Source organism: Drosophila serrata, unplaced genomic scaffold, assembly GCF_035046125.1.
Source record: "Drosophila serrata isolate PLE 108 unplaced genomic scaffold, ASM3504612v1 contig_376, whole genome shotgun sequence".
In the NCBI taxonomy this organism is placed as follows: Eukaryota; Metazoa; Arthropoda; class Insecta; order Diptera; family Drosophilidae; genus Drosophila; species Drosophila serrata.
Genome location: NW_028257274.1, coordinates 1,126,724 through 1,152,079, shown reverse-complemented (window position 1 = coordinate 1,152,079; position 25,356 = coordinate 1,126,724). Strand labels below are relative to the sequence as shown.

At 37.8% G+C, this 25,356-nt stretch overlaps 1 protein-coding gene across 50 annotated transcripts in view; it reads left to right on the top strand.

Annotated features, from left to right (window-relative positions):
* The window catches only part of slo (calcium-activated potassium channel slo), a 57,745-nt gene that overhangs the window by 1,052 nt on the left and 31,337 nt on the right, over window positions 1–25,356 (top strand). For 15 of the 50 annotated variants that reach the window (XM_086839568.1, XM_086839540.1, XM_086839582.1 and 12 more), the window contains exons 2-9: window positions 1,425–1,837; window positions 1,957–2,148; window positions 7,456–7,794; window positions 15,715–15,873; window positions 16,038–16,149; window positions 16,424–16,575; window positions 16,874–17,041; window positions 23,908–23,999. In XM_086839568.1, the coding sequence (XP_086695694.1) occupies window positions 2,086–2,148; window positions 7,456–7,794; window positions 15,715–15,873; window positions 16,038–16,149; window positions 16,424–16,575; window positions 16,874–17,041; window positions 23,908–23,999 (1,085 nt within the window). In that variant the 5' untranslated portion in view covers window positions 1,425–1,837; window positions 1,957–2,085. Of the gene's footprint in view, window positions 1–1,424; window positions 1,838–1,956; window positions 2,149–5,904; window positions 6,768–7,455; window positions 7,795–15,714; window positions 15,874–16,037; window positions 16,150–16,423; window positions 16,576–16,873; window positions 17,042–18,452; window positions 18,545–20,863; window positions 20,956–23,907; window positions 24,000–25,356 lie in introns of those variants that run through there. The other 35 variants (XM_086839584.1, XM_086839571.1, XM_086839575.1 and 32 more) reach the window with 8 other exon arrangements.

The window sequence follows — 25,356 nt, the reverse complement described above, 5'->3', positions numbered from 1 at the left end:
TGCCTTGTCATCGTCAATGTTATTTTTGTTGTTTCCTACTCGCTGTCCGCCTCTGCCTTCGTGTGTTACGAGTATATGTGTGTCAGTCAGTCACTGCCCGAGTTCCTTCGTGTGTCCCTTTATGTATGTGTGTGTGTGTGTGTGTGTGTGTGTGCGTGGGCCAGGAGTAGATACGCAGATACCTACAAAGCTATCCAATATCCACTGGCATATACTGGCAGCCCAGGCGAGTTCAATGCGCGGCCAGGACTAGAGCTGAGCTCTGTTTACATTTCCCCTTTGGAGCCGCTCGCTCACATTGCTGCCCCTCCCTGGCCCTGCCCCTTTTCCCAGAACGTTAGCGTGCTGCGGGAAATTGTGTCGCCCGCTTATTTATTATGGAAATGCAACTTTGATTTAACTAGGCATTTGTCCTGCTTCCATTGTTTGCAATCGCATTAGGAAGCTTGTTAAGGTCCTATGTTCTTAGCAGCTGTGTGTGTGTGTGTGTGTGTGTGTGTGTGTGTGCTGGGTGCTTACCGTGCTATGTGCGTGCGTGTGTGTGCGATAGGACACGAAGGAAAACTAAAAACTAGGGCAGTGTGTTTCCGTTTCAACGACATGCCGCAGGCAAAAGGACGAAGCCCCAGGCCCCAGGACAGCAAAGCCCCGCTAACTTGCATAGTTAACTAACATTAAAATACAAATTGTGATTTCTGAGGCATAGTTTCAGAACTTGAGAGTAATATCGAGACTCAGAATTGTAATATTAGTAGCAATATTTTAAAATTGCCTAGAATTCGGTTCCACAGTGCGTATGCTTAACAAAAATCCATGTGCGACGGTTTGCTGGCCACGAAAAAGCTTTCACCCCACGACCATTTTCGGAATCATTCCAAAGCGCAGAAGCCTACCCGCAGCCAGAAAATGAGAGAGAAAATTCTCAAAGCCAGCGAGAACTGAGAATAGGAAGAGAGAAAGGCAAATAGAGAGAAAGAAAGGGGGATGGAAAAATAGAGAGGGAAAGAGCTGGGCTTCTCAACTGCTGATTTTGCTTTGAAGTTTGCTTCGCGTCTTTATTTATTTATTTACTTGGCCGCCTTGTTCTTCCTGACGTATTTGTTTTTAGAAAAAGCAAAGAGATAAATAAGAATAAAATTAAATACTAATGTGAAAGACATTCCGTGAAAATTGTAAATGATAAACCAAAAGCAGTGGTAGCAGTCCCAAAACAAAATACAAATATATAAAGATTTTTAAAGCATTAAATAACATTGACAAATGTCGCCGGTCGTAAAGAAATTAAAATGAAAATAATGATGACAGCAGAATAACTAAAAAAAATTTGAATATATATAATTAATTAACCCTGCCGGTCGCCGGTGCGAAGCCAATTTATATAATATTTAATATATCGCTCGAAACCACAAATAAATCTTTTGCAGCTTAACACATTTGTGAAATTGTGAAGGGAACATGAGGAGCAGTGTGATTAAACGGAATTTCTTATCTAATTAAGTTCAAATGCAACTTTAACTACAAATTCAAATTCAAAAGCAAAACTATCGATCAAAATTACAAAGTACGAGCAAACAAAACACAATCCAAACGCACAATGAAACTGATAACGCCCGTATAAACACCATGCAAGTGAGCTTTGAAATTCGAGTAGCAACTATGAAATAACCGGAAAAAAGCCCCGAACAGCAACAAAGGAAAACGCAAGCCAGAAGAATTCACCTTGCCACGTGCAACAGCAGCTGCAACAACCACAAATCGTCTACACATTGATGTGCGATTTGAGCGTGTGAATGTTGGCAGCCCTGGAGCCCTGCCTCGGTGGTTTAGCCAGTACTAGGTGAGTAGTCCCGCCCGCCAGTAGTTTGCACACACATCCACCAAGCCCGATTGCCACAACAATCCAAATCCACCAATCCGAAATCGAATTACACACACACACACACCCTTTTCCGTAAGGAAAGCGAATATGAAAACGGATAGCCGGCGGAAATCAATCACAACTTTCACAACAACCACGACAACCACAACGCGTCCAACGCCAACAACTACACTGGGTCCTCCCATCGGAAAAGCGATCCATCCAACATGGCCAGCTGGTGTCCGAATTGTCACGAACTGCCACCGTTCTATCCACCCATCACGCCAAAGGTAAAGCCCTTGATGTCTTACGTGAATCCCAAAAATACTCGTAAAAATGACGCGCTTGCGAAGAGTCAATCAGTTCGTAGAACTCTCGTTCACTACACTCAATACAGCTCGTCTGTCAATCAATCAATCAATCAATCCATTAATCGAGCTAACGATTACACATTATCACCTCGTTTTGCATATAGAAAACGTTTTTAATGATCTTTTCCACTGGCTCTTGGCCTCTGTCCTTATCAATTTGTATTGCATTTAGAGCTCATTTTAAAGATCTTTGAATCAGTCACATACAAGCTCATAAACATATTGCAGTTATTTGTATACAAATCAATGAGGTATTAATCTCTCTCTATCAACTATTTATAAAGGTTGCTTACCTTCATTAACAAGGCTTATGCTATTTAAATTATAATATATTAGGATAAGTAATTAATTATTTAGGAGGTATTACATAATATTAAGAACTATTGGTGTAGGTATACTAACAATACGCAGTCTTATCTTTTTGGTTAGTTTTTCTCCTAAATAAATTATTACGCCTACTAAGTCTTATTTCTTTAAGAAGGTTTTATAAAATGCAGAAAGATCGTACAAGAAATCATTTAATTTCCCTTAAAAAGTTGATTTAAATTGTATAAAGCAATCATAGTATTATACATTATTTATTAATAACTTTATTGTTTATTAGGTTTCCTTTTACTTCTCTTGTACAAACTATATATATGTATATTATATTAGCCATATGATTTTCCTAAGCTCCCTTTACTATTCATTTCGAATTCGTTTCGCTTCATTTAATAAATGGGATTTCCATCGCTTGGCGCCCATCCATTCATCTAGCAATTCAACCCTTCGCAGTGGCTCGCGTGACCTTTGAGAATGTGGCACACCGAGCGCAGAACGCCGACCATTGGACACGGCACTCACTCACTACTCACTACTGACCACCGACCAAGTGCAGCCTAAGCCCTCTGGCCTTGGCCAGTGTCCAATGGTCAGAATGGAGGGGCTGCCAGCCGGCGGTGGTGGCCGGCAATCAACGGACCCAATCAGCGGGCCAAGTGCTGGCCATAAATTGCTCAAAAAGTCGAAGGGTATTTGTCAGCTTCGTCAGTTGTCAGCTCTCCGTCTCCGTTTTTGTGTCTTGTTCTGCTCGAGCGTTTCGCTTTGACGGACATGCGTCAAGATAGGGCTGGTCAGGGGCTCGCCCACGCCCCCGAAAATCGATAGTTCGCAATGTAAATTATTATCAAGCCACTGCCTATGCCGCCGACTGCCGCCGTGTGACTTCATCCGTTAGATTGGTGTCCGCCACTACCTCCCAACCTGATCCCGCCGGAATGACAGTGAAATCGGCCTGGCGGCATAATTTATATCTTTCGCTATCGCTACCACCCGCATTCATTAGTCGCCTGTCCCAGCTGACTTGGCCCAGTAGTATAGTATCTTTGGGCCAGCTAAGGCGACTTGGTCGAATAAAAGCCATCCATGACTCTCGGAGTCTCGGGGGCTCAGTGGCAGGTTATAAATAATTCATTCATTCAACGTCGGCAACTGCATTTTCGCTTGGATCGATGAAAGCGCTGGGAAATTAATCCAAACACACAAACAGGCAAGACCCGTGTAATATTAAGGAAACATGTCCGTGTGTTTGTTCGAATGAAACGCGATGACACTCTAAAATTCTTAACAATTTCGTTAGTGTAAAGAGTTTGTCGTTCCCAATAACAAATTATGGGTTGGATGTGTAAACATAATTGACTTAATGGTTTGTGTATTTGCATTATCCTTAAAGAGTTATTTTTTTAGAGGTGGAATGTATTTTTAAAACCTTTGAAGGAATACTTTAAGTTGTAAGCCACTTCTTTATTTTTGGCTAATTCTATTCTGATTCATTGTAAATTTGAAGGTTTTCGAAAAATATTACGTATACGCCTCATTAGCCCTCAACTGCGAAGTGATTAAAAGTAGTATTGACATCATAAATATTTATACTTACAAATTATTTATTTATTTATTTTATACTAAAGATTCTCAAACGAGGAAAAACCCTTTGACTTTCACTTTGCATATAAAATATTAGAAATATTGCGCATTCGCCATGGTAGCCCATAAATTCAAGGTGAATCTTACTTAAAAATAGTCAACAAAATTGAATTGAATAACAATTTTTCTCTTCTTCGCTATTTATAATTGCGTAAATGCAATGAAGCGAAGAACCTAACCGCCCAAGCATTGAAAGAGAAAAAAAACCAGAGAAAATAGAAACTGAAATAAAAACTATAAATAATGTGCACGCCGTTGGCTTATGATGATAATGTTGAGGATGAGGCTGTGGCTGAGGGATGCCGACGTGATGTGAGGGCCAAGGGATGATGAGCAATTATGGCTAGTGGAAATAGTGGCATGTGCTAACAAACTGGGCCAACTTGTTACCACGGCTGCCCCCGCAGGAAACAGCAAACAAAGCGCGTAAATTATGAAACGACAGCTAACTGGCGGCAGCATGGCGTGACTCGCCGGAGTTAACTGTAGCAGTAACCGTTAACCTTCCACCTTCCACCGCCCACTAACTGGCACCCAGCCCCACCCTCACCCTCACCCTCACCCCCCCAAACCCCCGTTCGGGGGGCTAGTGTTGCCCGGGGACCGTGGGGTCACACAAAAAAGGAATGCAAAAAGAGAGACACAAACAAAAATGTATAGAAGCGAACTCATAATTTATTTATTTATATTCGGCCTGCCGTTGTTTTTCTTGTTGTAACAATAATTCATTGTTGGCAACAAAAACACACAGGCACACTCACACACACACGTGCAAAAAGTTCTTTAATGTGCCACATAGCTGCCCTTGCCAAGGGTACTTCCAACATTAGCAAGCATCCTGAATTACCCCATAATGTAGAGTATTTAACGAAACCTTGTTAATTGAACATAAAAAAAAAAACTTAATTCAGGAAGCCGATGTATATATACCTTTGCAGTTTGCTATTTACGTCTTAACTAAGCTTAATTCGGCTTCTTTAAATATTTATTTATATATGATATTTTTATATGACAAATTTAGCGACCTATCAAAATTTAAAAAACTCATAACTCATTAGTTTAACAAATCTGCATACCCAATTTACAATTTAAAAAAATTTAACATTTTGCCGATTTTTGATAATAATTTTACGATGTAAACCCTTAAAAAATTTTGAAATTTTCCAAAAATTTTAAAAATTTATTTTTCTGCCGGAGATGTCTAGATCTAATCGGCTGTTCATGCTTATTAGGAATATATATGATTTATAGGGTCGGAAACGACTACTTCATTGCGTTTTAAGCTTCTGACTAAAATTATAGTACCCTAGTACCCATTATTTAAGTATAAGCTAAGACTATATCAATTTATTTAAGCACATGTAATTATGTATATAATAAATACTTAAAATCCCAGCTGTGTCTGGCATTAGTTATAAACCTAAAGTTAGGGTATATCCTCTTTATTCCAATACTCTATTCAATTTTCATTGTCTTGACGCTGCCTTTTAATTAAATTCAAGTTTGTCGCCTGCCCTGACACTTTTGGCGGTCAGCCGAGAAGGCGTATTCCCGTAGAGCCTCCCAGCCGCAATCTGCAATCCGCCGGAGAGCGGGAGATATGGCGAGCGGCCCGGAGAGTGGGTGAGCTGGGCGGAGAGAGAACGAGCGAGTGGATGGGTCTTCGGCAGGAGATATATGTATGTAAATAGAAGCGTCAAGAGCCCGCGTACCGTCGTTGTCGTCGGCGGAGCAATTGGAAAGCGGCTCGTTCAGTTGGTGGACGCCAGTTGTGCGGTTCGCTCGGTGCCTCCTTTTTCACTCAGCTCGATTCCGGATCGCGTGCGTGTCCGCCTGGTCGCGTCGTGTGTGACATCCACCATTATAGAATAATATATTCGGTATCCAAACATATATACGGGAAGGGGGTGCCCGTGCCCGTGCCCGTGCCCCATTCCGCATCCCACACCGTGCATCCGTGTCCGTACCCGTTTCCATAGCCATAGCCATAGCCATATCCATATCTGTGCAAATTGCAAACACACATATGCGTGTGTGCCGTGATTCACCGAGTGCGTTGGCCTTTCCGGCTGTGAATTGTCCCCAGTTTGAGTTCCACAAGTCCCAAGTGAATGCAGGCGACAATAGCACCTTGAGTGGCCAGATCGGCAATAGATATAGATCGGAACCAAGAGGCCCATGCCCAGTGTAGATGGCCTTTGGCCGGTGTTATGAGAATTCTTTGTCGTCGCCGCCTTTGTCGTCGTCGTCGCCCGTGTCGCTGTGCGTGTGTCCGCCGAGGAGATCACTTTAAAAATAACAGATTTGTTTGATGCTATTTATAAAAGGCGGGCCAAGTTTTCGTTCCGTTTCGCATTGTGAGGCTCTTGGCACTTGGCTTTTGCCGTTCAGTGTTTAGCATTCGGATTTCGGTACCCATTCGCCTGCACTTGAATATCCATTCGATCAAGTGAATATCGTGGCAATATTATTAATAAATTAATTCGACGACGTGTGTGTGTGTCAGTGGCGCAATGTAAACAGCGAAAATGTCGAGCGATTTGATCGGCACGAATTTCAGCAGCACATTGACAAATGTAAGGAGGATGCATCTATAGTATCTAATCTAAATTAAGCCTAAAGTCTATATGAAAGTGGGGAAAAAATTAATTTTAATGAGTTTAAATCTATTCAATATAATTTTATATTTAATCTGAGTAGAGTTTGAATATAATTATACTTCTATGTGAAAATTATTTTATGTATTTCGAAACTAAAGAGATTGGTCTTGATAGTTGTGTTCAAGATTAAGTTTAAGTGATAAGAAATAATTAGAAAATCAATGATTACCCTTAACCAAATTTAAATTTATAAATATAAATGCATTCAAGTCTTTGGCATTCCTTCTTTTCCGTTTAGAAATTACATCTTTTGCGGCTAAATAAACTTAAGACTTTTATTTATGAACTCATTTTGCGCTAAGACTTCTCATAGTGGCACCCTTGGCCGGGCACAATTTTTGTTTACATTTGCCAGCGTCGCCAAGATGGGAAATATATGCTATAGACTATATAGTATCTATATAATTTTGTGTAGCGAGCGAGTGTGCCACCGTATATATTGAGAGAAAAAGGCATTCCGTCGATCCTAAATGTCAAGTGTATGACGTAAACATTGTTTCCGCCAGTTATTTGTATTTGTCGTATTGATTTATGCCAAGTTCGGTTAACAAATTGCAAAATAGCTAAAGCTAATTGGTTACCTTGTGTCCCGATCTTCTTCCAGGGGATGTCGGGGTGTGACCAAAGCACTGTCGAATCATTGGCCGACGATCCAACAGATTCACCATTCGACGCCGATGATTGTCTCAAGGTGCGCAAGTACTGGTGCTTTCTGCTGTCCAGCATCTTTACATTCCTTGCTGGCCTGCTCGTGGTGCTGCTATGGCGCGCCTTCGCCTTCATCTGCTGCCGGAAGGAGCCGGACCTGGGGCCCAACGATCCCAAGCAGAAGGAGCAGAAGGCCTCCCGCAACAAACAGGAGTTCGAGGGAACCTTTATGACAGAAGCGAAAGACTGGGCTGGGGAGCTTATCTCGGGTCAAACAACAACTGGTCGAATTTTGGTAAGTACCCATTGGCCATTCACTCTATTCACTATTTACCATTAACCATCCATCCATCATTTATGAATTTCTTTTGTTGGGGTCACTGGGTTTTCTTTGGCCGCGCATATGGTGGCATTAAAGCACTCGAAAAAATGGTTTACTAGTTTGTATAATATTAAAAGGAATTTGTACAACATTGATTTATGTTATGTATATATTTTTTAAATTAATAAAAGTGGGTTTGTGGGGAAAATACGTAAGATTTGTATAAAATCAAAGTTTTTATTTCTTTTGTAAATATTTATAATTTTCGAGGTGCCTGCCAAGCCTAATAAATTATTCAATGATCTGCTTTAGTTATTGCTAGTCATAGTCAAACACAATGTCCTTGTCCCTGGCTACAGCTGCGAAAGTTCACCCAAGAGCTAGGAGAGTGCTTTTGGTATTGCAATTGGCCAAGTTTCGAGCCATGTTGTTGCTGCTCCCACTTGCGTGTACAATTTGTTTGCGATTGCTGAATTCGGGCAGCCATTTCGTGTCAACAGCGGAAGCAGCAAAGTAAATGTGCCATTTCCATGTACAATAAATACATGAGCACAAATTGACTGAGAGGAGTGTGAAGGGTGGTCTTTTCCATTTCACTCTTACTTGCGGAGGAGGAATTAACTTCAATGGGCTCCAAGACCGATTGGAATCAGTGGTTTGTCCAAATATTACGCATACGTCATGGCGTACCGCCGCCCATCCATTACTGCGAGTTAGTTAATTACTCAAGCGAGCTTGGTGCCTATTTAGTGGGTCTTATTGGGGCATTTCGATAAGCATTTCTTGATTTGAAGTTGCCGACACTTTGGACGGAAACTTATCGTTTAGATATTTGCATTTGTCTGGGAAAAAGTTCTTGTGTAATCTATTCACAAACATGTAAATCCTCTGGTGATGTGTCGCAAATAATTTGGATAGAAAGTGCACAGGGAGAAACTAACTGGTTTTTATTGTTAATATAAAGTTTTAACCGATTGATTAAGAATATAATGATTTTGGGAATGCTTCGGAGGAATATTTAAAGGAAACTGATTTCATAAGTAATATTTACTAAGTAAACTTTGTTATTTCAAATGGAACTATAATCTTAAAAGTATTCAACTATTTTCATTTTTTAAAATGTTTATTTTCCTGACAAAAACCATAAATTTTCTACTTTATATACTCTAATCCTGGGTTAAAAGTAAAAGTTTGATGTCCTACAAAGCCAAGGAAAAAAGCAATCTTCGGCAGTCAAGGACACACCGCCTCTGTTCCGTAGTGCGAAAGGCTCTGGCCGATTGCAGAGGGGTCAAATGTTCAGCGTCCAGCCTTGGACCACGCACTATCCCGATCCCCGCAGCTGGCAGTTCAATGCTGCTGCCTCCTTGTCACAGGGACAATGGCAGGCACACAATTGCACAGCGGTCGAGCAGGACTATTGCCATGTTCACGACACTCCCTCGCCGCATGGTGCCCTGCGTCTGGCATGGCACATTTATCGATAGTTCCTTCCCTCTGCTCTTGCTGCTCGGAGCTAATAACGGAAAAAGAGGGATCCAAGAAATGATGTATGCATATGTTTGGGGCGTGTGCTTGTGTGTGTGTGGGTGGCAAAGGAACCACAACAAATAACAGTAAATAATATGGTAAATGCCAGGATAGCAGCCGCTTAAAAGGAAATGCCACAGGCAGGAAAATCGATGGAACAGCGCGCACATCCATATTCCCTTTCCCCGTCACCTTCCCCACCTCATTCCCATTTCCATTCCCAGTTCCATTTCCATTTCCACTTTCACCCTTGGCGCGGGGAGATTGTGAATGTTTATTACCAGGCCTAGAGTAGCTGTTTTTATATCCTTTCCAAGGGTACTATAATTTTAGTCAAAAGCTTGTAAAGCAGTGAAGAAGTCATTTCCGACCCTATAAATCATATATATTCTTGATCAGCATTAACAGCAGAATCAGTCTAGCCATATCTGGTCAAAAAATAAATTAAAAAAAATTTTTCAAAATCAGAAAATTTTATAAGGGGTTACATCATTAAAATTTGCAAAAATGGATAAAAATTTGAATTTCTTTAAATTTTAAATTGAGTATGCAGATTTATTAAACTACTTAAAACTAGCATAGGACAGCTTTCCGAATTGAAATTAATGCATTTTTGACTCAGTTATAAGTTTTTTAAACTTTGCTTAGTCGATGAAATCGTTGTTGATAAATATTGATAAATAGAATGCTCAAATTTGTAGCTTATTTATGATATTTTTCCCTTACGATTCAATAATTCAATTGCAAACTGCAAGGGTATGTATAACTTCGGCTTCCCTAAGTGAGTTAGTTAGTCTTTTATATTTGTAGTCCTGCGCTTTGGCAGCCAATTGGCTCCGCTGTTTGGTAGACAGCGTCGAGTTGCCTTTCTGTGGGCTGCAGCTGTTTTGGCAAGTCCTTTTGGCCCTTCCGTGTCCTATAGCTGTGCCTTTCCCTTTGTATTGTTTATCCTTGTTGTTGTGGTTGGCAAAATAAATGGCTTTGCCATTTGAATATTACACAATTTCGGAGGCTTTTGTTATTTTTTTTTTGGTCTACTTACATTTTCACTTTCACTGGTAATGGCACTCGCTGGTTTATCATTTGATTTCCCTCCGCTAGCTGCCGTTTTGATTTCATTGAACTATCTGTAACTCTAAGCGGATTAAAGCCATGCTGCTGCTGCTGGCACTAATTGGCTTTGGAATCCGCGCGACGCGACTCCAATGCGGAAGTCGGTTGCAACGGCTTAAAGCCAGCACTTATGGCCGCAACGCCCACATCCGATTGCACTTGGTCACGCCATAAATGCTGAGTGCTGGCAGAGCTGGTGCCACAGCGAAAGAGTTTTTCCATCTGCCCATAAAAAATATATATTTAAATTTTAACTGTAGCAGACAGAAATGGAATTAGTTTTTTAAGTGTTTCCCAGCACACACACTGGCAGGAAAAATGGAACAAATACATAAATATTTGGTTTCTGGTTTTGTAAAATAAAATAATATAAATATAAAGTCAGCTTTTGTGACTTTCGGTTTATGACTAAATATATATAAGAACTATTTCCTTAATTGCTAATGGTTTCCTTATTAAACTTCTTGTGGCTTTAATTACTTGATTTAAGTTATTTTTAAGTTTCCGAGCACAAGTACTTTATCCAAATTATTTTTTTGAAAACTTTTTATTTTCTTGCCGTGCATTTGCGGCCATTAAACTGACGTCCGCTTTTGTGGGCTCTCGGATTGATTGACCTATTCGCAGCATTATGGCCAGAACAAATCATGGCAGAGCTACGCGAAGAGGGGCAACAAATCGAATTGAAAATGTTATGAGTGGGACACGTGTTTTCTCGCCTCGTGACCCAGATTCCCAAGTTCGCTTTGCTGATGCAATTTGGTGGCAGCGGGACTTAAGTGCTTTTTTTTTCTTACCAAGAAAAACTCTGATGCTTGGCTGCTCTGCTGCTCCGCTGAGTGATTGACCCAGTTTTCACGCTTTCCAGCAACTTCATGGGCGGCAGGCGGTGTGCCGGAAATCTCCGCAGAGAGTGAAAGTGAAAGGGATGTCAAAAAGGTTGTCGCCATATTGAAAAGGACTTTGCATTTATTACCTCCCATGACCTGTCTATGACGTCAGATGAGGCTTGGACTTCATTAGGTTGGTGTCCTCCGACTCCGCCTCCGTCTACGTCTCCGTTTCCTGGGGATCAAGTCGGCTAATGAAAATGTCAGTTGCCTGACACCACATGACGTATACGCAATCCCAGCAACGTTGCGAACTCTTTGCAATTTACTTTAGAAATTCTTGTCTGGCTTCTGATATTAGCAAAGTTTCTCCGCTGCCCAAAAAAACTTTATTGCGCAACTAACAACTTTCTAAAAGGGGACTCCTGCCGGAGGAAGGGAGGTTCTGTGTGTAATTTGCATGCCAACAAAAGGCCGCAGAGCAAGAATAATGAGTAACCAGACCGGTCCGGGCCAAGACATTTCAATTTATGGCCCTAAGTAAATAGTTTGCGTGCCTGTTCCGTGCCAAATTTAGTTTTTCTCTAGTTCTCCTCTCTCGGGCTCTTCGCTTTCGATTATCCAAGTAATTACGAAACGATAGCACATCAGCTATTGCAATTACATTGCCATTAAGTACATATAACCAGATACAAATTTTGCATACAGCTACGAGGAAAATAAAAGTCATTTAAGCATATAGCAGAAATCCAAATATGAAAGATATATAGGCTTATTTTGGGCTTTATTTATGTTACAAATTTTTCTGTTAGAACATAAAATTATTAACTGAGTTGAAGGATTAACATATAACTTTTAAATAGCATAGTTTTTCCCATAAGAAACTATTCAAATATATATTTTAAATCAATTAAAAGATAGCATAGGTATTAATTCTTTATAAACTCTATCTTTTCAAACACAACTGTTTAAAGCCTGCCGGCTAAAGTTGAACTACCTTGATTGACCGCCATGAAACTGTTGTTTGTTGGCAAGAAGCCCTGACATTTAAGCAGCTTCCACCCAGAATTCTCACCCTCTGGTAATGCATTTCAATGGATGGCCGGTCGCATCCAAAATTACCTTGTAAAACTTTCATGACTGCCGCAGATTTATCAACGGGGCGCCTCAACTAATTGCCCAGCAACCGGCTGAGGCAAATGATCCGTGGCAAGAGTCCCAGTCCGAGTTCGAGTTTGAGTTCGAGTCCGGAATCCAAAAGTGTGCAATTAAAAATGCACATTACTGCGGTTTCCTCTTTCTCTCTCTCTCTGTGTCGCAGGGGCAATTTCCGATTATACTTTCTCCGGCTGGCGGCCTTTTCCTTTTTCCAATTTATTTCCCTTTCCTATTTTTTTTTTTTGGTAGGCTGTGAGTTCAATGGAGCGTTCGAATGTGGTTGTCATCTGACAAGGCCGTGATTTATGGAATTGAATTGTAGCAGCTGCTCCCAATTGGGTGGCTCCTGTGTATATATTGTTCATGGGTTTATTTCATAACAGCCAATGAATTTATGAGTTATGAAATGAACTTCACGTGGCCTTTAAACATAATAACTGCTGCTACATTTCGGTTACATATTTTATTAATTTTCAATGGGAGAAAATCAATAAAAGGTCAATAATTGCAAGTTCCTTTTTATACGCTTCCTTGCGTATAATAATTTTAGTTAAACGCTGTGAAGGAGTTATTTCCGACCCTATAAATTATATATATTCTTGATCAGCATTAACAGCCGAACATATTTACATTTTTTGAAAAAAGGAAAGGGGTAACATCGTGAATATTGTCAAAAATTTTAATTTTTTGAAATTTTAATTTGAGTATCGAAATTTGTTAGCATAATAAAAACTAACATAAGAGTGATTTTTGAATTAAAATTAATGCTCTTTTAGCTTGGTTATGAGTTTTTAAAATTTGATTTTTCGAAAAAGTTGTCATAGAAAAATTTATGATCGATTTCCGATTCGATCCTATAATTCAATTGAAATTCAATCACTAGGAATTAATGCTATATATATTATTAAAATTTAGGTTAAAAAGCAATAAAGTAATGTCAGCTTTCATTTCATTCACCTATACATTTTATATTTACAGCTATACATTCACAGTTTTACATTTTTGTCTATTTTAACGATCAATTGTATAGCAGCCCGATATTCATAAAACCTTACACAAAATTCTGGATTTATTTTTAATGGTTATATCTCAAATTTGATGAAAATCTGCTGAAAACTGAAAAAGTTGTAATATTTTCCCCTAAAATTGTCCGATTGTTCCTATGGCAGTTATATACATATATATATATATATATAGTCACCGATTCGCCATGCTCCGACTTATACACCAATAAAATTATATAGAAGAATAACTCCATAGTTTTACTCAAATAGCTTTCTCTTAAATGAGTTCCAAAACAATCTCACACATCTGTGCATATGATTCCCAACTGGTTTTAACATCCCCGGAACGAAGTGACTGCTGCCGGCCAAGTCTCAGATATGTGTTGTGTTACAAAAGTTGCAAGTCATTGTTTATAAGTGTTCAAAGTTAGTAACTGATAATACATATTAACTGGTCATAGATACTTATTGATCATAGTTACTTACTGGTCAGAGATACTTACTGTTCATAAATACTTCCTGGCCAAAGTTAATTGCTGCTCATTGATACTTACTGATCATAGTTACTTACTGGTCATAGTTACTTACTGGTCATAGATACTTACTGTTCAGAGTTAATTACTGATAAAACTTATATAAATCGTCCGATTGTTCCTATGCCAGTTATATATATGTATATATATAGTCCTCCGATTCGCCATGCTCCGACTTATACACCAGTAAAATTATATAGAAGAATAACTCCATAGTTTCACTCAAATAGCTTTCTCTTAAATGTGTTCCAAAACAATCTCACACATCTGTGCATATGATTCCCAACTGGTTTTAACATCCCCGGAACGAAGTGACTGCTGCCGGCCAAGTCTCAGATATGTGTTGTGTTACAAAAGTTGCAAGTCATTGTTTATAAATGTTCAAAGTTAGTAACTGATAATACATACTTACTGGTTATAGATACTTACTGATCATAGTTACTTACTGGTCATAGATACTTACTGTTCAGATTTACTTACTGTTCATAAATACTTCCTGGCCAAAGTTAATTGCTGCTCATTGATACTTACTGATCATAGTTACTTACTGGTCATAGTTACTTACTGGTCATAGATACTTACTGTTCAGAGTTAATTACTGATAAAACTTATATAAATCGTCCGATTGTTCCTATGCCAGTTATATATATGTATATATATAGTCCTCCGATTCGCCATGCTCCGACCTATACACCAGTAAAATTATATAGAAGAATAACTCCATAGTTTCACTCAAATAGCTTTCTCTTAAATGTGTTCCAAAACAATCTCACACATCTGTGCATATGATTCCCAACTGGTTTTAACATCCCCGGAACGAAGTGACTGCTGCCGGCCAAGTCTCAGATATGTGTTGTGTTACAAAAGTTGCAAGTCATTGTTTATAAGTGTTCAAAGTTAGTAACTGATAATACATATTAACTGGTCATAGATACTTATTGATCATAGTTACTTACTGGTCATAGATACTTACTGTTCAGATTTACTTACTGTTCATAAATACTTCCTGGCCAAAGTTAATTGCTGCTCATTGATACTTACTGATCATAGTTACTTACTGGTCATAGTTACTTACTGGTCATAGATACTTACTGTTCAGAGTTAATTACTGATAAAACTTATATAAATCGTCCGATTGTTCCTATGCCAGCTATATATATGTATATATATAGTCCACCGATTCGCCATGCTCCGACTTATACACCAGTAAAATTATATAGAAATTTTACTCCATAGTTTCATTCAAATAGCTTTCTCTAAAAAGTGTTCCAAAACAATCTCGTACATCTGTGCATATGATTCCCAACTGGTTTTAACATCCCCGGAACGAAGTGACTGCTGCCGTCCAAGTCTCAGATATGTGTTGTGAAACAAAAGTTGCAAGTCATTGTTTATAAGTGTTCAAAGTTAGTGACCGATAATACATAATTACTGGTTATAGATTCTTACTGGTCATAGATACTTACTGTTCAGATTTACTTACTGTTCATATTTACTTCCTGATCAAAGTTACTTAACGGTTATAGTTAATTACTGGTTAATAATTGACAAAAATTATAATACCCTGCAAGGATATAAATACTTCGTTGACTTACTTGCTATCTATACTTTTTACTCATCGTATCTTCTTTAAATATCGATTTTCCATTTATTTTCTTTTCATTTCATTATCATATCGAAATTACATTATAGAAATATATAATAAATCTTCCATTTATCTTTCAGGTCGTACTCGTATTTATACTCAGCATCGCATCCCTCATTATCTACTTTGTTGATGCATCTAGCGAAGAAGTCGAAAGATGCCAAAAGTGGAGTAATAACATTACTCAACAGATCGATCTCGCATTCAATATATTTTTTATGGTTTACTTTTTTATACGAGTAAGTTAAACACTGGCAGACAGACAGACGCACACACTGAGTTGATTTAACGAATTATTTGAATCAATTGGAGTTGGAGCGATGATTTATGGTTTACACAAGAAAATTCTTAAACAATCTTTCGTTTTTCCTTTCGTTCTTTCAATCTGACAATCTCCTTACAGTTCATAGCGGCGTCCGATAAGCTTTGGTTTATGTTAGAAATGTACAGTTTTGTAGATTATTTTACAATACCCCCGTCCTTCGTATCAATATATTTAGATCGAACATGGATCGGTAAGCGAAACAAATCCCTATTAAATTATCCTAATACTATGAAATTCCAAACCAATCCAAACAATTATATGCATACAAATCGGTGTTGATCAATTGATTGGAATGCAATCAGATACCAAAGACTCCCATTTTCCCGCACACACAATTAATATGCCTCACACACACACGCTAAGACGAGTCCTGATCGATTTGTATGCATGCAATGTGCCTTACTCTACATTAGACATCGAGGTGCGAGCCTTTGATTACATTGAGTGTGTATTATCGTGAACAGGTCTTCGATTTCTTCGAGCGCTACGTCTCATGACTGTTCCAGATATTTTACAATATTTAAACGTACTAAAAACATCGAGCTCCATACGCTTGGCTCAACTAGTATCAATTTTTATATCCGTGTGGTTAACAGCAGCGGGCATTATACATCTGGTATGTAGAAACACACACTACACACATTAATCCCTAATCGGGATCGGGTGTGCCTGCTTGGGTGAGTGCCTCTGTGGCAAGAGTGCAGTGCGTGCAAGAGAGCCAGTTCCAAAATATCACGTATACGCCACGTTGCAGTCTGGCACAGAGACCGCCTGTGGGCACGCCCGATGCCACACTATATCTGTCCATATATATGTTTTTATACATATATGTATGCGCCAGGATGTGTTTATAGAAGTGTCCAAAAGTAGAGTTGATGATGATAAAATTGCATTTGCATTTACTTAAAATTTAGCTGGAGAACTCTGGCGATCCGCTGGATTTTAATAATGCTCATCGTTTATCGTATTGGACCTGTGTCTATTTCCTAATTGTGACCATGTCAACGGTAGGATATGGTGACGTTTACTGTGAGACTGTCCTGGGAAGAACATTTCTCGTGTTCTTTCTGCTCGTCGGCTTGGTAAGTTCGCAAAAGCAACGCTCACAAAAATATCAAATTTAACAAAATAACTCCGACAAAAAAGAAATACACATAGGTCTTAGCCTTGTTTTAGTTTTAACCAAGTATATACCATATATATCTTATATATTATACAGATGTAGCCAATGTTTTCTCTCTCTCCATTTCTGTCCGCCTCGATGCCCATTGAGTTTAGGCCAAGCCACAGCGGGGTTGCAAGTGCTGAAGTGCTGAAAAGTGTGTGAATGATTTAAGTTTTGGTTGCCTTGCCGCCTAATCTACTTATTAGTCCAGTACGAGTACAGTACAGTACAGTACAGTACAGTATAGTACAAGCGCAAGTACAGTTGTGCTCAGAATAATAGTTGAGTAGCCAGAGCGATACAAGTACCAGTATCCATGTACTAGCCGATAGTATAATCAATATACTCAATACTCGATACTGAATTCGAACTCTCTTAGACGTAACATTATAGAGTAACCATGCGTTGACCCCGTTGCCCCTTGACCCCCCTCTCTCTCTATCTGTCTTACGTAACAATAGACTTAATACTCAAAATACATTTGTTAATTGCATTTCTACTATGTACATGCCACGTTTATGTAAATACATAGAACGACTTAATACCGCTGCACAAGTTTTGAATTATGAAAATACTTTATTTGAGGCCTTGCGGCCGCGTTTCGTATTTGCGTTTATCCTCCTCCAAAAAAAATTTCGTTAGCTTAACTCATCACCCAAGCTTAACGCGTTTTCTTTACCTTTACACCCACATGACCACATATCGACGGAGGCATATCCACCCGATATCCGCCAGATACGATACTATACTATATATACACGAGGGTCGTCAGTAGCCTGAGGCCCTCGATTCATCCTTTCACGCAGCCCATCCGATAATCTCGATACTTATGCATGCAGTTACCTTAATTCACTTTTCAGTTGAAACTTTCGATTTGATTTGGTTTTTGTAATGGAAGATTTTGTAGAAAAACCGAACACCAGAAGAAATACCCACAATCAACACCATACACACACAGCCAAGAGTCAGGGCCCCGAGCAGGGATATATTCCGGTGTATCAGACCAGGAGGAGCCTTACCACATATATATATTCGTACTTGTTATAACCAAAATTAATGTTATGCATGCTTTAATGCTGGCTGCCGCATATTTATGTAACCAAAAACCAAAGGACCGAACCAGAAATGCTTTAGGTTTTAGCTATTCTTTTGGGTGTGAATGTCCTGTCCTGACTTCGTACCCATTAAAGAGTGATTCGTTTTTTTTTTTGCGATACATAATGTTAATAATGTTAACAACTAGACTAAGCCTAAGACACAATCACAAACTTATATCTCTTTTCTGAATTGATTTTTGTGTTAATCTCGTGTATGATGGAATATTTTAGGCAATGTTTGCCAGCAGTATACCGGAGATAATTGAACTCGTCGGTAGTGGCAATAAGTATGGCGGTGAACTGAAAAGAGAACACGGAAAGAGGTAGTCTATATAAAACCATAATAAACCCAACAACAAAAAAAAATAAAAATAAATATACATAAACGCATTTGATGTGAAAAACACCAAGCTACATTCTTAAAAATAATCCACAAAAAAATTATAAATTGCAATAAACCTAAAAGTATAACTTATGAAACATATATAAAATACCAACGAGAATAGTCAGTCAGTTGAAGAACTATATATGTTTATCTGTTGAGATTTTTCCAAACGAGAACTAGGTTTTACTTGGACAACAAAAGAAAACCTTTGTAAAGAACACACAAATTCCTAGTATACTAGTATATTGGAACCCTATGGGGTTATCCAAAGTTCCAATTAGATGAATTGAAATATAAAATTTAAAGTCGATAACTAGTCTGTTACCCTTTCACTTTGTTTCCCTTATTTCATTGTATCTCTATGACTCGCATATATACAGTTGACTTACCCGCATCAAAAAGTAGTTCAGCCGACTCTAAAGTCGTCCGTTTTTTAACTATTTTGTTCCTTGATAAATAAGTATTTGAAAAATCAAAAAACCAAAACCAAAACAGATATGACTACATTTGATAAATCATCAAGCAAGTAATAAAAGTAAAGTACAATTTTATCACAACGATTTGTACTTTGTTTATTTCCTGAGTTTTATATTCCTATTATTATTTTTATTTTTTTGTGTCAGCAGACAATTCAGAAGATTCGAACACACACTGATCTATTTGTTCCAGCCATTAAACATTTTAATGTCCCCATTCACTTAGGTTTTCCAGTTTAATTTGTTTATTTTCTGATGTATTTGCGTTGTTTTCCCTGATTTATTTCGTTTCGTTAAACACTTTTTTTGAACTTGACCATGTCCATCATATAAATAACTTAGTAGGCAAGCGTGAGTTCATATAATTTTTCGCTCATTTTACTTTTGAATTTTGGATCCAGAATACACGTTCGGACTCAAGATATTATTATCCTTTAACTCTTTATACTTTGCCATGCTTTAAACGTTTCGTATTAACACCAGAATTATGATACCAGATATGCGTTTATCAATTTGCAATAGTTTCAAGGTTAATATATATATTTATTTCGATATCTTAAAGCATTTGTGCAAACTATTTAGGCGCATTGTTGTAACACATCCTACACAGATTTATAGTGCCCCCGAGCCTCACTTAAAATAAAAACATTTATAAACACACATGTCCCTCAAAATATAGCATCGGTCACGCATTGAAAAAAAATAAAGTAATATAATTAATTTATTCAAAGTCATAAGTAATATTTTTGATATATTTCGAAGAAAGCAAACTCCAGCCACATATTTGCAATTTGTATTTTTCGATTCATAACTCCCTTTTTATTCCTATTAAATTCAAAACACATTTGTCAGAGTCTCGCTGATCCATTTATAAATATATAAATAAGACAAAGTTCACCCAGAAGGCCTTTCCCCAGCCAGGACTCCCTCTTTAATGATTTGCGAGTGGAGAATAATGTGGAATTGCCTTGGAAATTCGGCAAAGATCGAAGTTGTGCTTTTCATCACCCCTTTCGACTTATTTAATCCGAAGAATCAGCAAGTCAAACTTATCCCCCCTTAAATGCATAGTAACATAGGATTGTATAAAGTATGTTACGGTATTCTTCATAGCGTAATACTAAAAATGTAGCGCACTGCGACTTCCGGATGAGTCTAACGCCGATCTAACTACGTAATACCTGTCTCTATCTAGGCCCCAGCACTGTCGTGTATTGTAAACTACAAATGTAAATTATTAGATGTATCTATCAAGTAAGAGTACAGTAAATAGATGCCGTTGATATAATGCGAACTACATATTGGCAAAAGCGATTGTGTAAAGTAATGTACAACTAGCCGTAAAGTATCTCTGTGTGGACAAGTGAATAAATGAATGAATGAATGAATGAGTGAATAAGCGAGTGTCGAGTGAGTGTCCTTGTAAATAAGGAGTGAGTGCGATGTGAGCGAGTGACTGATTGCGAGTGTGACTTCTATGAGCGGTCTCCACTCTGCACTGTTCTTCGTCGTCAGCGAAATTGTCAACTTGGTCGTTGATTATGTTCTTCAACAATTGTACGCATAATAATTTTGTCCATTTCTTTTCAAAAAATAGTACAAATAAAACACACACACACACCCGAAACAAACACACAGCAAAACATAAATTTGTTAGCTCAACAGAACAGAAAAAAATAATATTTAATTAAAGAAAATCAAATACTACTGAAACAACCGAACTGAACCCTCTTTGGCACCTCTCAATCAATCTAAATGTGTATGTGTGTTGTTGAATTTAGGCCGTTTTCGCTAGTTGGATACCAGAAATCACTGAACTGGCTGCCCAAAGAAGCAAATATGGTGGAACATATAGCAAGGATCCTAGAAAAAGGTACACGAACACGTTGCTGGCTGTACCGCTAAGAGAGAACTATATAAGATCAAAAACTATATATACAACACAACCAATATCAAGATAAACAAGATAATGATTATAAAATCAAACAAAATACCAAAAAAAAAAAGAAAACACCGCAATCGCAGCAATCAAAGAATCTTAAATTCTCTTTCTATTACCAACATTTTCTTTACTAAACTTCAGTCAACGAACAGCTTAAGTTTTATTTTTATTTCCTATTTTGTTTTTTTTAATTTTACACCCTTTACTTTTCAACATTTTTCGGCGTCACCTGGAATTGCATAAAAATAATGCCAAACTCTGTCGAAAATCAGGGTTACTGAACAAATTAATCAAATATTTTAATTTATTTTGTTATTTTCATAAAAAGCTAAGCTAAAGGAAAAATAAATGAAAACATAATTAGGACTTGAAGGCATTGGTTTCTTGGCGGCTTGTGTCTGTATTTAGTTAACCAACAAAAATAACCAAAAAGGAAACACATAAAAGAGTCATTGCAAGAATTACACAAAAAATATGTACGAACGTTTTAAAATGATTCCGCAAAAGGGGAATATATATTATTATAATGTAATTTACTTGTCAAATCCTTCTGTAATTCTCGTTGTCGTTACTTTCACACACACTCTACACTCATTGTCTACAAACTATATTGCTTCATTTTTGCGTGCGTTTCACTAGGCTTGTTATTAGATAGACGGATAAATTGTTGAAACCATCAAATGCTTCTAAACATTATTAGTAAGATAAACGAACGAACAGAGATGCGATGTTTTTGATTTATTTACCTATTCATTTGCGGTTCCCGAAGATGTTTGCTTTACTTTTTGCAATCTCTGGGCCAATACACTAATTTTAAATGTAACTTTTTAACGGAGACTAAGTACTATTTAACTTTCTGGAGGGGTTTCCTCATTTGTTGAAGCATGCACATTTCGAAGACGACAGTCAAACCAAGCTATTCACTCTCAATAATACGATCACCAACCGACACAATCTATATGTATATATATATATATATTGGAGAAGACAATTTACAGAAGTATTTGAAGAAGTTGTTCCCCTCCTCAGCCCAGGTCTGTCGATCGAGAACGAGAAAGTTGAAAAGAGCTAGAGACTCGCCGCTGTATTTGAAATGTGTAATTTTTGAGTTGAGTTCGTCTTTTGTTTCCGTTTCCGTTTTCGTTCCGTTTCAAATCTTCTAATTTTCAAATTTGATTTTTGATTATTACCGTACCTAGACCAGAGCCACTATTTGCGTGTTTTTATGCAACTTCAGCTGCGTCATTGATTTTTTGAGTTCGAACTGTTGAAGCTCCAAGACTAGCGCTGAACCAATCTACATAACATATGTGTATGAACTTGTTCGTATATTCCTTTAATGGCTTCTCTTCCTGAGTTACCGAAATGCATTATCGTTGAGTTAATTGTTTGTTCGTTTGTACATTTTCTACATTTTTCTTAATTTTCCGTTTGAAAAAAATAAACACACTTACACCCAGTTGCTGCTTTGGTTTCCCTCATATAGAGTCTTGATTTCCGGATACGAATTTTAATATTTGTTTGATTTCCTTTCCAATTGTTTCTATATGCGATACATACATAAATAAAGTTGCAGTAGTTACGATTTTTGCAATTTCAATTTATCCAACATGCTATATCGAATTTACTTGTAATTACTTACCATACCAATACGAAACTAATTCCACACTTTACCCCTTACCTAATCAAACTAATCATCTCTATTTCAAAGTCGTTATTTTGCTTGCACCCACTTTGTATGCCGCAGCCACGCATAGAAAAAATAACTAATAAAAACTAAAACTTACAATAATTAAAAGCGAAATGAAAGCAGTACGAAACCGGCGTCATCGAGCGCTGAGATATATTTTTTTTAACGATGATCATCACTTAGAGGAGCATTGATATTTGTATACTTTATGATCAGTAAAGAGTTGCAGTATCCCGTAATATCGTATTCAGTATCAGCATCATGTCTTCACATTATTTGTACTCGTTACTCGTTACTCGTTACTCTATACCCGTACCAAACCGAAACCGAAACCGAATCCTGCCCCAAATCACACACACACTCATAGTACGTGCGGTTTAGTTTAGTTTCCTAGATGAACGAGCACACACACACCATCGATTTTGGTAGCGTAGATTTGAAGCACTGATTAAAAGAGAGAAGCGGAAGTCGATAGCCGACTTCCGGTCGCTGTGTGTGCGTGTGTGTACTTGGCACCGAATTACCACCACTGTATCTAGGGTTAAGTTTCTCCACAAGATATATAGTTTGAACTCGTTGATATCTGTATGTGTTAACTCGTTATTTAACCACACAACACGTAACCCCAAGAAACCATTAGAGCCATAAGAACTTAGCTGCAAACGCTGCTGTTGAAGCGGCTTATCGATTTATGAAGATAATAAGATAATATGTTACATACCTTCTGTTTAATTTGATCTCATTTACTGTGTTTTGTTTTTTAATTTGTGTGTTTTCCTTGTTTGACAACGGTCCAAGGTGATTCCGAATAGATATACTTATTATATAGAGCGTCCTGGAAGCCACAGCAAACACAACAGTGTCGTCAGCAGGATACCGATCCGATGTCTTCATCATATCTAGTGCTTCTAGGGGTCCTTCTTCGAGTTTGTTGTCCCATCCCGACCCCCTCGTCTCTGTTTCTCTCCCCATCTGTGTGCCCCCCATCTCTGTTGATCCTTCGTGCGACTCCTACTCTCTGTCTCTCTCTCTATCTCTCTCTCTGTATTTCTCTCTTTGTTACTCTCTATGTGTGTCATACGAAAATTTGTGTAATGCTTTTTATTTAAGTTTAACAACAACTACAACAATCCAAATCGAAAAATAGAACAAAAATACTTCACTGTCATCATTATCTTTCATACTGTAAACAGGCGATTTTTGCAAGTTGTATACCTGAGATTATAGACTTGATTGGAACAAGAGCCAAATATGGGGGCACATTAAAAAATGAAAAAGGGCGAAGGTGAGACAAACCAAATTTTCTTTCAATCAATCAAACCAATTAATCAAACAAAACTGATTAAACCAAAAGATATATAAAAATACTACAACAACCAACAACTACAAATAAGACTACTTACCACAAAAATAAAAAACAATCATAATTTTTAAGCAAAAAAAAAAAAACAAAAGAAAATATTATAAAACTAACCAACAACCGAGTATTTATGTTACCAAAATAAACACCAAATCAAAATGAAATTTCTGCCAAAAAAAAAAGCAGTAAACCCTGAAAAATTTATAGACTTTACTTTTTGTTTGCGCTTCCATTCATGCCAAACATTTTTATTCCCAGTGTGGAGGAGTAGCTGGAAATTTGATTTTGATTCTAAAACACTAGAGAGACACACTCTCACACCCACTAAGCCTAACACGAGTCATTCACACAAAGCCACCAAGAACATGGCCATTATAAAAAAATAGAACCAAAGCCTAAAACTCAACCAATCACAATAATCATTGTCAGCGAAAAACACACATATTACTCATACGCCCTGTGGGAAAGCCAACGATGCTCTGGCTGCTCGACAACAACAGTGACAACAACACCACATTTGTACATTTCAAGTATCCAGGTCATCAATCAATCAATCAATCAATCAATCAATCAATCAGCCAATCAATCAGTCACCCAGCCCAAATTCAAAACATTCAATCGATCAAACATCCGCCACAACAACACAGTTACAGTTACAGCCACAGCAACAGCAACACAGTCACACAACAATTGACAAAAAGAAAAGCAAAAATCAAAAATCAACAAGAAAATTTAACTAAAATACTCATATTGCTTATATGAGAATACGAAAAAAAAAACAAGTGTATATGTTTTAGTTCTCGAGCAAACTCATTTTGTGTTCGTTGCCTTTCAGTTTGGTTTTTCGTTTTCGTTTCGACCTTAGACGTATGTACGTGTGTGTCTACGTAGTTCCAGTACGTGAGATACCCGAAAAAAAAACATAATTCCGACATAAGACGTAAGATATATCGTTTCAGCCTCGCCCCCAGGAATTCTATGACACATTGCGTATTATATAATAACATTAGTTTCCATTACGTTTACGTTGAGCCCATCGATTTGCGTTTTGATTTGCGCCAGTTAATTTGAAAAGTTTCTTAATTTTTTGGTTTTACTTTGAATTGGCATTTTGCAAAGATACTCGTATCGTATTTGAGAACCGTACCGTATACCGTACCACATATCAAAATCAATTGTTTCGTACTTAAAATACTGTTCTGAGTGTATCTACTATATCATGTGCGTACTCTGCTATCTTGTTGTGAGTTTCCATACTACTACATCCTGAATTTGAACGCCA